This window comes from Rattus rattus, chromosome 1 (assembly GCF_011064425.1).
Source record: "Rattus rattus isolate New Zealand chromosome 1, Rrattus_CSIRO_v1, whole genome shotgun sequence".
NCBI classification, from domain to species: Eukaryota; Metazoa; Chordata; class Mammalia; order Rodentia; family Muridae; genus Rattus; species Rattus rattus.
Window position 1 is genome coordinate 108,154,677 of NC_046154.1, and position 12,330 is coordinate 108,167,006.

The 12,330-nt window shown below is 38.6% G+C and overlaps 1 protein-coding gene across 3 annotated transcripts in view; it reads left to right on the plus strand.

Annotated features, from left to right (window-relative positions):
* Nucleotides 1–12,330, plus strand: part of Orc3 (origin recognition complex subunit 3) — a 54,934-nt gene that overhangs the window by 20,015 nt on the left and 22,589 nt on the right. For all 3 annotated transcript variants that reach the window (XM_032904574.1, XM_032904583.1, XM_032904594.1), the window contains exons 10-11: nt 4,604–4,737; nt 5,178–5,241. In XM_032904574.1, the coding sequence (XP_032760465.1) occupies nt 4,604–4,737; nt 5,178–5,241 (198 nt within the window). The remainder of the gene's footprint in view (nt 1–4,603; nt 4,738–5,177; nt 5,242–12,330) is intronic.

A 12,330-nucleotide genomic window follows, 5' to 3' on the forward strand; every position in this document is an offset into this window, starting at 1 on the left:
TGCAACTCTTTGTGATCTAGGCTGGCCTAGAACTTAGAGACCCACTTGCCTTTTCCTCTTGAGTGCTGGGATTAAAGTCATGTGCTGCCACTCCTGACCTAAGTTATTCTTCCATATGCATTCTTCCTGCACATAATCATTGTGGTTTGATTCACTGACTTTTTACAAAAGGATTGTAAATCAAGACAGAATTTACCTTAGCAATTTATGAAATTAAATGAGAGAATAACCTCTAAAATTTGTTCTGCCATTCATTTTGTTTATTTATGAAATACTAGGCACTTACATTAAGGAAGGCACTGTGCTGAGCCCTAGGTGTACAGAGGAAAAAGAAATCTGTCTTCAAAGTGCTCTTTGCCCAGCAAAGGAGGCAAAAAGTAAACCCACAGTTAAAATTCTGAGTAAGCAATGCCAGAAAATATATTTTCTGGTTTATGGGAGAAAAAGCAAGAACAAGGCAAGTTTCAAATCAGTGTACTTAAAGAGGTAACACAGGTGAGAGCAGAGACAGATGAAGTGGAGGTCAGAAACTCTAAGGAGAAGCAAAAGTTATTTCTTTTTATAAGCTCGATAAGCTCCTAGCCAAACTAACCCCCAAAACCCAAGTGAGTGTGAGGTGAAAAGGAATACTATAACTCATACCACTGAAATGATTAAGAAATAACTGTGAAAACTTAACTCCAGTGAACTAGGAAATAGGAAAAATGGATAAACTTCTAGAACCATATGAATTGACAAAAGTAAGCAATGAATAATAAATTAACAATGAAGGAAAGGCCTGGACTACTTAGATCCCCTTCCAGATATGCTGTGGTTTTTAAGAATACTGCTGTTCCTCAGACTGTTTCATAAAGTACAAGGATTATTCAGCAAATTATTATTACCTTGATACTGGCACCAGGTAAATGCTCAATCATAACATCAAAAAACCTACATATTAATTTCTGTGATTAGTACAGATTCAAAGATTATCAGTAAAATACTTGCAAACCAGATCAAGCAACACAAAGATCATACTGACCAGCATACAAGGCTGGTTGACAATATACAATTTAATGCATGCAGTGTAGAACATACGTGGACTCAGGCAGAAACCATGTGACTATCTTAATAGATGCATAATCATTTGTGTAAAAGATTCCAGGAGTCTAGGGATAGACAAAATATATCACAGTAACCCTGTAGCCTACCAAATATTTTAAAATGTATTTATAGAAAAGTGCATTAGTCTTCTTTCTCGTGTTGGTTCTTCTTGAGGCAGCAGAGCGGGAAGAGCGTCGGCAGAGGATAAGACTTTGTCTTATGGGGGTAAGACTTTGTCTTACGAGATATTTAGGATTTCTGTATAATAATAATTTTACTTATCTATGTCTAAGCCACTGTGCTCTGCTACTGTACAGACCCGCCCTCTGTGTTCCTCTGAGGCCAGAAACCGCAGTCTCTGGCATTTAGCACTTCATTCTAAAACAGCAGGAGATTTGCTAGAGCCTTTTTCCTATTGTTCCTATGCCTCTTGCTTGTCAGGGTAGGGGGAAGTTTGGAGCAATAAACTTCTATTGAACCAAGAGAAGGGAATAGTGGTTGCAGAAGGAAAAACTTTTACATAGCCAAATATGCATAAACATATATAATTTCATATAGGATTCATAAATGCACATTTATACATTTCTACTTAAAATCAGTTAGGTCCAGCTTACATACATTCTCACAATTACATTCTTACACACACACATGCGTACATTCTCACAGTTACTTACACACACATTTATACTTACATATGCACATGGAGCAAATGACCAAGCACCGGTGCAGAAAGAACTCACTCGTTCTGGATGAAGGATGAGCTCCAATCTTTATTACACAGAGAAAGAAATTGCTCCTACCCTTTTAATGCTAAGTGAATTAAACCCAAGTTTGTAAGAGTAAAGGCTTGTTCCTTTTAGTAAGACTACGCCTGCCTTGCTATTAAGAAAGGACCTGCTCTGTCCATGGTAAGGAGAAACCTGCCTGCTCCTTCTGCTCTCTGTAGCTTCTTCTTTTTTCCTTTGTATTCTGCACATTGCTCTCTTACCTATAGTCTCTAAGTTATTCCACTCTGCATGTCTTCTCAGCCCAGATCTTTTTAGCTCAGTTCTCCTTAGCTCAATTCTGCGCAGTTCTCTTTCACTCAGTCCTGACTCTTCAGCTCAGTCCCCTCCAGCTCAGTCCTTCTTGTGTGTCTTTTCTTTGTCCTCAGCACTTAAACACCTTTCAGCATACATGATCACTTGTTACAAAGTTCATCACAAGTTCATATGAAAGATCAAATCATAAGTTGAAATAGAAGTTTACAACAGAGAATGATTACATGTATATCCATCAGGAGTAATTATCTGGCTAACCATTCATCACCAGTGTCAGCTCTACAGAGTCACTGAAGGTCTAAAACCATACCTAAGTTGTTAGTGAAGTTTTGTATAGATAAAACCAGTCAATATTTTATCCTTTGTCCTTGCACCTGTAATAAGTCATTTGTTCTCTTTTTATGACCCTTGATAATTGTTTTACAACCTCTTGGAATGTGCTCTGAGTAAGAGAAAGTCTGGTTACTATCTAAGAGCAATTAACTGGTGACACCTGGGAGACTGGCAGAGTTCTCACTGCAGCTTTAATTATCAGAGAAAGACTAAATAGCAGTCCCACTCTAAAAGAGCTTAATGTTATAATTTTAGGAATTCTTACAGGATCATAGTAAGACTTAAGAAGTCATCTATTTGTCTATATGGCATCACCATGAGACAGTACATCTTCGTAGGTCTGCAGAGATCTGCTCCAAAGGGGTGTGCTGTTACTTAATGATTGTTGTATGTGTTTAATAATAATAACAGGAAAAGCCTTTTAGTAGCAGGAATCTTTCCCAAAATGAATCCCTTACAGCCTTGCTTAATAAGGGCGAACCAGTCGCAGATTATATAATAATCCGAGGCTGGCCATCTCAGGATGATCACCTGCTAGTTATTAGCTTGTCCTGTTATGGCTCCTGACAGAAAAGCATGTTGAATTATAAATTTCCTGTGAGGAATGTTATTTTCTGCTGGATAGAATATGTTTCCTCCATTACTTAAGGAATTCACTATCCAGTAACACTGTGTGCTAGTTAGTTTTTGTCATTTTAATGTAAAGTTACCGGGGAAGAAATCCTCAGTTGAGGAAATCCATCACATTGGGTATGTCTTTGTGGCGTTTTCTTGATAGTTGATTGTTGAGGGAAGTCCAACCTTCTTTGGGTAGTGGCTCCTTTGGGGTGGGAGAGTGGTGGTATAATTGTATAAGAAAGTAACTGAACATGAGCTTAAAAGCAAGCCAGTAAGCCCCATTTCTCCACCATCCCTACTTCTGCTCATCAGAGAGTTACTGCCCTGACTTCTCAAGGTAAAGGTCTGGGGTTGGGATATGTAAGCCAAATAAACCCTTTCTTTCCTAAGTTGCTTTTGGTTATCATATTTATTAGAGCAATAAGGGGTATAGGTTATCTGAAAAAAGAATCAGTCTTGAGAAACTTGCTTAGAATTAGAAAAAAAATTGATAATCTTATACTTCACCTCAAATAATACTAGCATTTTAAAATAAATTACATTAGAATTTAGAAAATTGTTTCTATGGAAAGGACGGTGTTCTATCATGTGAGTACTTTAGTAATCAGTGTACCATTTTTTTTTTTTTCTTGAATGGGATAAAACTGATTTGAAGGTATAGGTTTTTCTAGAAGGAGAGAGGGAAGGGGGGCGGGGGGCAATGGGGAGAGAGGGGACAGGGATAAGGAGGGCACGAGAAGAGGAAGAACAAGAGAGAGCGATTTTTGTTACTCTTATCAATAGGTATAATGCCTACCGCTGCAGCATTGTATTTAATTGAACAGGTAGATCTGGTGATTAGTGATTTGGGTGAAGACATTTATTAGATCTCTAGGTCATGTAATGTCCCATCCATACTACATTTGCAGTCATTTCAAGTGACTTCTGCAGTAATATATTCATCTATGTTGTTTTCTCCTCATATGTACTCCTGACATTACTTTTTCTGATCTGGTCCACAGAATTGTAAATATTAAAGTTGTATAAGTTCTGCTGCAATGTTATTGGGACATAATTATTTAAATATTCTTGTTTTATGTGGATGGGTATAGTTTCTATGAGATTGTTCATTCCCCTCATGTGCAGTGCCTTAAAGACCAGAAGAGAGTTTTGAGTTTTCTGGAACCAAAGTTACTGATGGTAACTGCCTTCTTGTTGCTGAGATCTGAACTTGGTCATCTTTAAAAGTAACAAGTGCTCCTCATTGCTGAACCATCTCTACAACCCAACCATAAATACTTTAACCCTCAAACAATAGTCTTAAGGACAGGGGGTGGTGGCACACACCTTTATTCCCAGCACTCAGAAGGGAGAGGCAGTCAGTTCTCTGTGAGTTTGAGGGCCAGCCTGGTCTATACTGTGAGTGCCAGGACAGCCAGCTGAAACCCTGTCTCAAAACAAACAAACACAAAAATAGGCCTAAAATTCATCGGGTAAGGGGTTAAACATTTACTGCCACACTCTAACAAATATCTTCATATTTCTTTCAGCTTTCTCTACTAGAACATTTTTATTCTCAGCCCCTAAGTGTTCTGTGCTGTGATCTCTCAGAAGCCAAAAAAAGAATAAATGTTTTCTCAGTCAATCAATGTGAAAAAATCCGGCGCCTTCCTTCATTTAGGAGGTAAAAGATAAGTATATTTAATGTGACTTATATCAGACTAGAATGAAATGAAATGACTTCTGGCTTCAGTTGTTTTTGAAGTTAGGAATGAAATAACAAGCCTTTTATTTAGAAGTATAGAACCATGCTACTTTTATTGATGGAATTTCTTTGCTGGATTTAAAATTTTTACATAAATATTTTAACTAATATTTTACATAATTTGCAAGTTCTCCAGAGTTATCGTTGAGAAATAACTCTTCCTGTTTCTGAGGTATATGGCCTTAATGACTTCACTAATTATCATTAAGGTAATCAAGAACTGATGTCTTGAATTTATTTTTGAAAAGGAATGAAAAAATATGGAAACCAATCCAGCTAGTTATTTTTTCTAACATGCTATTCAACTATATAAATTGTTCAACATTCCTCTTTTCTTTATGGGATAATAAAAATTTTAGGTATGTGGAAAATCAACCTTTGGAAAAGCAAGTTGCACTGTTGACCAATGAGACCTTTTTAAAGGTAGGAGTGTGCGTGTCTTACTGCCTTGTACTTAACTCAGCAAAAGAATATGCATTACTAAAGCATTCATTAATTTTATAAAAAGTATCTGTGTGCCATAATTTTGGAGGATGGGGTACTCCTCCATGATGACTAACATGACAAAGCCTTGTTTAAAAGGTAAGGCTTTTTTATCAAGAAAAAAATGTCTCTGATGTTCTATTTCGGAAACACTTTTATATCAACCAAGAGTTGTACTGAACATATATATATATATACACACACACACACATGTAAATAAAAGCATGTAGACGCTAGGTAGCATAACCATTTATTGCTGAGTAGATGGAATTGGTTTTATGTGAAAGTTTATTATATATTACTAATCTAACACCAAGAAAGAAATAATGCTCTTGCAAATTTATGAGTTATGAAGTGACAAATACTACATGTTTTCTGTCATCTGTGGAATCTAGATTTCTAACAAACAAAAACCTTGAAAGTAGAAGAGAAGAAGAAAGGAACGGACGAGTAGGGGGACGAGAAGTGTGACTGTAGAGCATGACAGTAAATACTAAGCAAGTTGGGGAGGAAAGGGCTTGTTTGGCTTGTCCATCCACATCACACTTCATATGGAAAAGAGGCAGGACAGGAACCTGCAGTCAGGGGCGGATGCCAACCAAAACCAGGTAGAGCACTTCTTGCTAGCATGCTCAGTCCGCTTTCTTACAGAGCTCAGGACCACCTGCCCAGGGGTGGGCACCTGTCACGTCAATGTGTGCCCTCCACATCAGTGACTAATTAAAAAAATGGACTATAGGCTTGCCCACCAAACATAAAAATATGTTTCCTCAGCTACCTATATGTTGAGCAATACTGTTTTTCTTTATTTGTAAAATGTTTATTTTTGATGTAGGCTGGCCTTAGATTACTGAGTAGCAGAATAGGATTTAGTGTTAGTGATTTTACTAGAAGAAATTTAAGAACAAGTGAGTCTAAGGTATTTCATTTTAGCACTACAATTTTGTCCTGTAAGGACTTACTTTCTCAAGGTTTCCCACACTTGGGAAGATAAGCAAAGATTTTGGACTCTTGCCTTAAAAAGTCAGAGGCTACTTATTAAAAACATATAAAAGATTTATTGTTATATGTGCATTTTAATTTAGAGTAAAAATATTCTGAAGATTTTATCCTCATTATGATGTTTCTCTTTTTGTCCTTTTCTGAAAATACAGTAGTTTGGCATTACATGACATTGGGTGAAATTCTGCTCTCAGTAATCTTGCATTTTATCATGAACTCCAGCTACTCATTAGCTGTTTTTCTTTGAAAAAAAAAAAAAATTCCTAGGACTTCTCATAGTTTGTTCAGCCATTAAAGAGTTGCAGTTTGGGCTGAGACTGTGGCCAGTGCTTGCCTAGCATGCCCCGGTCCTGGTCACTGCCTATCACTGCATAAAACATGTTTCAAGGTCCCTTGACCACATAGGGAGTTTACAACCAGTCTGGGTTACACGGAAACCAGACTCAAGGACAATCACTCAGTCAGTACTAAGTAGTCAGTTAGTAAATGATGGATCTGCCATTAATATCTGGACCTCACGTCAGAGCCCCATACCCTTTGTAGAATACGTTATTGAGAATGCAAGGAAGCCCAGATGCCTAAGCTTCTTTCTTAGCCTTTGAGTAATCAGAAATGGGCTTTTGAACTCTGGCAAGTTAACTTGGCAGGTAGTTAATGGGTAGCATAGGAAACTGCTTCATAGAGGTAGCTACAGCCTTTATATTCAAGTATCCCTGTCAACCTGTCTAAGTGTCCTGCCCAACTATAACTGAAGAACGTGTCCCCAAATGCATAGTTTTGCCATTATATATTTATGTGGACATTTGCATACATAACATTTTTAAAAAATGATGTCCCATCATCATAGTGAAGATTAGGTTCATTTTAATGCTGTAGTCTCTACCAGCTACATAGTTTGTATTACTAGTAATGAATTATTATTCGTGTTGATTCCTTCATGTCAAAACCAGGTTTCCTTAGTCTCAACATAGTTTTTGAATTACTAACCCTATATACTTAAAGAAAATTAATGTGTGTGTATTGAAATTGTATTGTATTGAAATCATACTTAAAGCTTTTTGGCATAATTTTAGCCCTTATAAATTATATTTGAGCTGTGCAGAAAACATTTTCTCTAACATGGCAATGTCTAAATATTTCTATGCCTATCTGCTTAACCAAACATTCAGAATAAGAAATAAATCTTAAACGTATTAAAGTTATAGTAAATTACTGTTAGAAAGAAGACCCAAACCAGCAACTTCATTTTACAACTTGTGGTGGCTTGAATAAGAATGGTTCCCATAGGCTCATATATTTGAATGATTGGTCACCAGGGAGTGCCATTATTTAAATGGTTAGGAGGTGTGGCCCTGTTGGAGGAAGTGTATCACTAGGGGTGGGCTTTGAAGTTTTCATAAGCCCATGCCAGGCCCAGTGGCTCTGAATGCTGCCTGTAGATGAGAATACAGAAGTCTCAGCCCCTTCCCCAGCAGCACCACGTCTGCCTATATGCTGCCATGCTCCCCACCATGATGAAAATGGACTGACCCTCCCAATTAAATGCTTACTTCTATAAATAAGAGTTGTCATGGTCATGGTGTCTTTTCACAGCAATAGAACACTGACAGACACACAAACCACAGCTAAGCAAAAGGAAATGAACTATCTGAGGTCACAGAGCATATTAGTTTCTCCAAAGTCATTGGTGATAGGGCACTCTTGTATAAACTAACAACCTAATGTAGGAATGCAATTGAATGGACGACAGACAAAAATTATGAGGTTGGAAAGGATATACTGATAAAGGCATGTCACACATTAAGTACCAGTTTATATCCTAATATAAATGTATTTTTAAGTCTGTACCTTTTTAAAAATCGGAGGCAATGTTTACAATATAAAATATTTTACATTGTAGGCTTTTGTCCTTGTAGAAAATTAGGAAATCTAGGCTGTATCTAACAAAATAATAAAGTAATAGCTTATATTTAAGAGATTGAATGGGGCCTTCATTCATTACATTTTTAAAATAATCTGTTATGTGCCAGTGACTAGTATAGATGCTAACAGTGTAGAAATGAACAAAATAGACAAAATTCCTGCTTCACAAACTTACCATACACTCAGCAGAGAGACAAACAAGGACATGGTCTCTGCTAATGGTAGGAAGGAAGGAGCGAGTCCAGGAATCAGAGCCAAGGTCTCTGAGCCTGGGGAGTCGGGGTTTTAGACAAGGCCTTCAGGGTAAGGTGAACTTAGGAAAGACCTCAAGGAAGATACAGAGCTGCCACTTAGGACGTTAGGAGGAGGAGAGACTTGAAGACAACAAGTGCAGGATGCATTTGTGTCATGGTTGGGCTTTAGCAAACAGCTATTTTGTGCTTTCTGGGATACACTGTGTGACTGACATATATAAGGTATAACTTTATCTTAAAATCCAGCATGAATCCCAAGTGCACTCCATATTTCAACAGCAGAGAAAGGACTTCTTTGGGGAAAACAGTAGATGTTCTTAGCCATGCAGGTTGTTGACAAGAATCATCCTAAGCACAATTATGAGATGCAGTGACAGCTGTGACTAGTGCACAGCAGAGATGCCCAGGACAGATGGAAGATGAGAGTGTACTTAGAGAACTCAGAGGAGATAAGTTCCAGATAAACAGATAAGTGAAATGAGTTTAAACTCAAGATGGAAGAAGGAATTCAATAAAGAGATAAAAATACTAATGGACAAACAAACATATTGGAGAGGGAAAACAGTGTAAGTCTAGTAAAAAGGAGATGCACCGTGGGAAATCTCACCAATAAACTAGATCAAGAAGTTGACAGCATATTGAAGACAAAATGTAAGAGGATTTCAAACTTTCCAACAAAAAACAGAGAATGAGTAGGGTAGGAACAGGGTTTTCAAGACCCTCGAGACAATTTAAAAATACCAGTTTTAAGGGTTATGGCATAGAAGAAGAATTTCATTCTAATGGCATTAAAAACATTTCAACAAACCGTTCCCCAAAATTAGAGAAATAGGTACCAGACTAGACAGAGAAGATATTTACAGTATCAAATAAACAGGAACTGAGAAAAATTCATGTCATCAGATATAAGTAAGCCACTCAATATACAGAACAAAGAAAGAAATCAGAGTAAAGTGCCATGAAAGAAGCAGCACATTTATGCAGAAAAGCAGGCCTCTTGAAATAACAGTTCTCAACAGAAACTTTAAAAGCCACAGTGGTCTGGACTGGTCTTTTCCAAGTTTAACTACTAACCCAGACTTGTGTATTCAGCAAAACCATTTGTTATAATTGAAGAAGAAAAACTTTACATGGCAAAATCAGGGTTAAAGACTCCTTCAGAATGAGGAGGAAGACAAACATCCCCTGGAACCACAGGGAATAACAGTTAAGAGAGCAGAGAAACAACACCACAGAATCACAGGATGACAGGAAATCATGCACACCTTACAACAAAGAAACACTTGATTGAATGGTAGTATAATTAGCATTCTATCCAGGTGCTCAGAATACCAATTCTCCTTAGCAGCCCATGAACCATTCTAAAATAGACCATGTCTTAACATAGAAAACTCGTTCTGTGTGAATGAACGATGTGTGTGCATGGATCCACATGTACACGTGCCATGTGTACTCATGACGGTCAGAGGACTGCTTTCAGCAGAGCCTCTTCCTTCCCTCCTTCCCTCATGGAGTCCAGAGACAGAGCCTGGGCGTCGAGGTTACAGAGGGAACACCTTCCCCTGCGATCCTTCTTTCAGCACACAATCTCTTGCATCCATCAGATTATGGTGTAGTGACACTACAGTTCTCAGCAGTGGAAACTCAGAGATTAATAACACCATACTAGAGAACAAGGCCTTGAGAAAATCTTTGAGAAAAAAGTAAAAGAAAGTAAGCGAAAACATGCCAAAACTATGAAAAGAGTCCCAAGAAGAAACATAGCTACCAGGACCACAAATAAATAACTTGACCTTTAGGTCTTACAAAGAAATAACAACAAAAAGCAAGAGGAAGCTAAGCCCAGAACTAGCAGACATAGATAAATAACTAAGACCAGGGCAGAAGTTAATTTAAGTGAAACGGGGTTGGGAAAGTATCTGTAACGGCTCCTTTCTGGGGTCCGTGGCCTCGCCAGCCATGAGTAGTCGGCTTGGTTTACAATACCAGGCACGAACTCCTTCCTGTTGGTCAGGCACGAACTCCTTCCTGTTGGTCAGGCCTTAAATCCAAGCAGAGAGCATTGCTTATCACCAGGATTACAGTGCCTTTTCCTGTACTATCGAGGATATCTCACTGAGTTGTTTGTTACCGTAGGGTGGGGGTGTTGACTGCTGAAACAGGAGCACCTTTGGATGCTCTTCAACAAGAGTAACTCTCAAGCTGATCAAAATGGAAGGGCAAGCAAATGGGCACAGGAGGTCTGCCTTGTTTTTATTCTAAGGCTGTGCCTTTCCCAGTGGTTGGGGCCTGGTCTCAGTCTTTCTCAGTGATGGTGCATGGGGAATGGGAAAGAAGGGAGTCTCTGTTCCAAGGCTGTGGGGTTCTGGGAATGAAGCACTGTGTGGGGAAGGATCAAAACCATTGAGTATTAGTGGGGAGGCTCGAACATTTGCATTCTACCTGCAAGCTATTTTAGGAGGATTAGAAGATTTGCATTCCCATTCCTGAACAAAAGTTTTCTCAAAGTGTTGATAGAAAAGAGTTCTATCTATTATTCCTTACAATAATACTTTTTTCTTTGCAACACTGTATTTTTAGTACTTTTTAGAATTTCATACATAAATATCCTGTATTTTACATCATTTCTACCCCAATTCTTTTGTACCTTTAATCCCTGTTACATTAATGACTATTGTTTGGCTACCTTTTTTTTTTTTAATTTTGAGGTGTAATTCAAAAGACTACATTGTTTTGATGACTTCTTAAAACTATTGTGTTTTTCTAGTCTTCCAAGAAGGACTACTTTACTTTTAGAGTTACTTCTGAAGTCATGTAGTCATCAACTTTGGGAACTGTAAGCAAGGGTGCAGCGAAACCACCCAGATGCACCTCTCACGGGTAGGAAGGAAGATTGTTGGGTGAGCAAACTGTTTGCCTCCAAGAATACAGGACAGGGACTTGGTGGGAAACAAGCAGGATTTTATTTGATAGTTAGCAGGGTAGGGTCTTTGGGCTGCTGCAGGCTGTTGAGATTAACTGGATTCCCGTGCCTGAGTAGTTGATGCTTGAGGCAGGAAAGGGAGATAGTGTCTGACTTGTGAGATTCCTGAGGAATGCTGAATTTAGGCCTCTGTTTACCCAGTAATAATTCTTCAGGTTACAAGGTCAGATGCCTTCTGTTTTAGATATTGTCAACTACACTGCCAATTTTACTAACTCCTGACTTGACATTCTAGCCTTTTGTTGATAAGGCACAATGGTATTTAGTCCTCTAGTTACTTCCAGCTGAATGGGGACTTTCGGGGCATCTTAGGAAGGCTGGAACATGGGTCAAAGGCAGGGGAATTAGGCATACAGGCAATGGGAGAATGTAGTTTACTGACTGTTGAATTATTTCACTAACTCTTTCCCAAAGGAACCTGAAGAGACGGAGGGAAATTTATTACTAAGAGGCTAGAGACCAATAGGCCTAGGAGGGGTAGGAGCCAGGGTCCTAGAGAGGTCCATAGTGAGACTCTCATGTTGGAGTCATCTCTTTAGAGTTTCTAAGCCAGCTTGTATATAATTTTAATCTCTTCCACTTGATCAAACTGGTTCAGGAAGTAGCAATGTCTTTGGAGAAAAGGCAAGTGCTGTCTTCAGCAGTCTACTGACATGATCCTATCAGCCAAACCATTTTAAGATAAAGAGTCCCCTAAGCTCCTCGGTGGGTCAGCCCTTTGCAGGACTCCTGGGGCAAGGGAGGTGAGTGGATTTTGGACTAGTTGCAGGGTAGAGGGGTGGAAATCTGATGAGATAGATACAGGCTATGGACAGAGGCTAAGGAGCTTAGGGGACTCCTCGTCTTAAAATGGTTTGGCTGATAGGA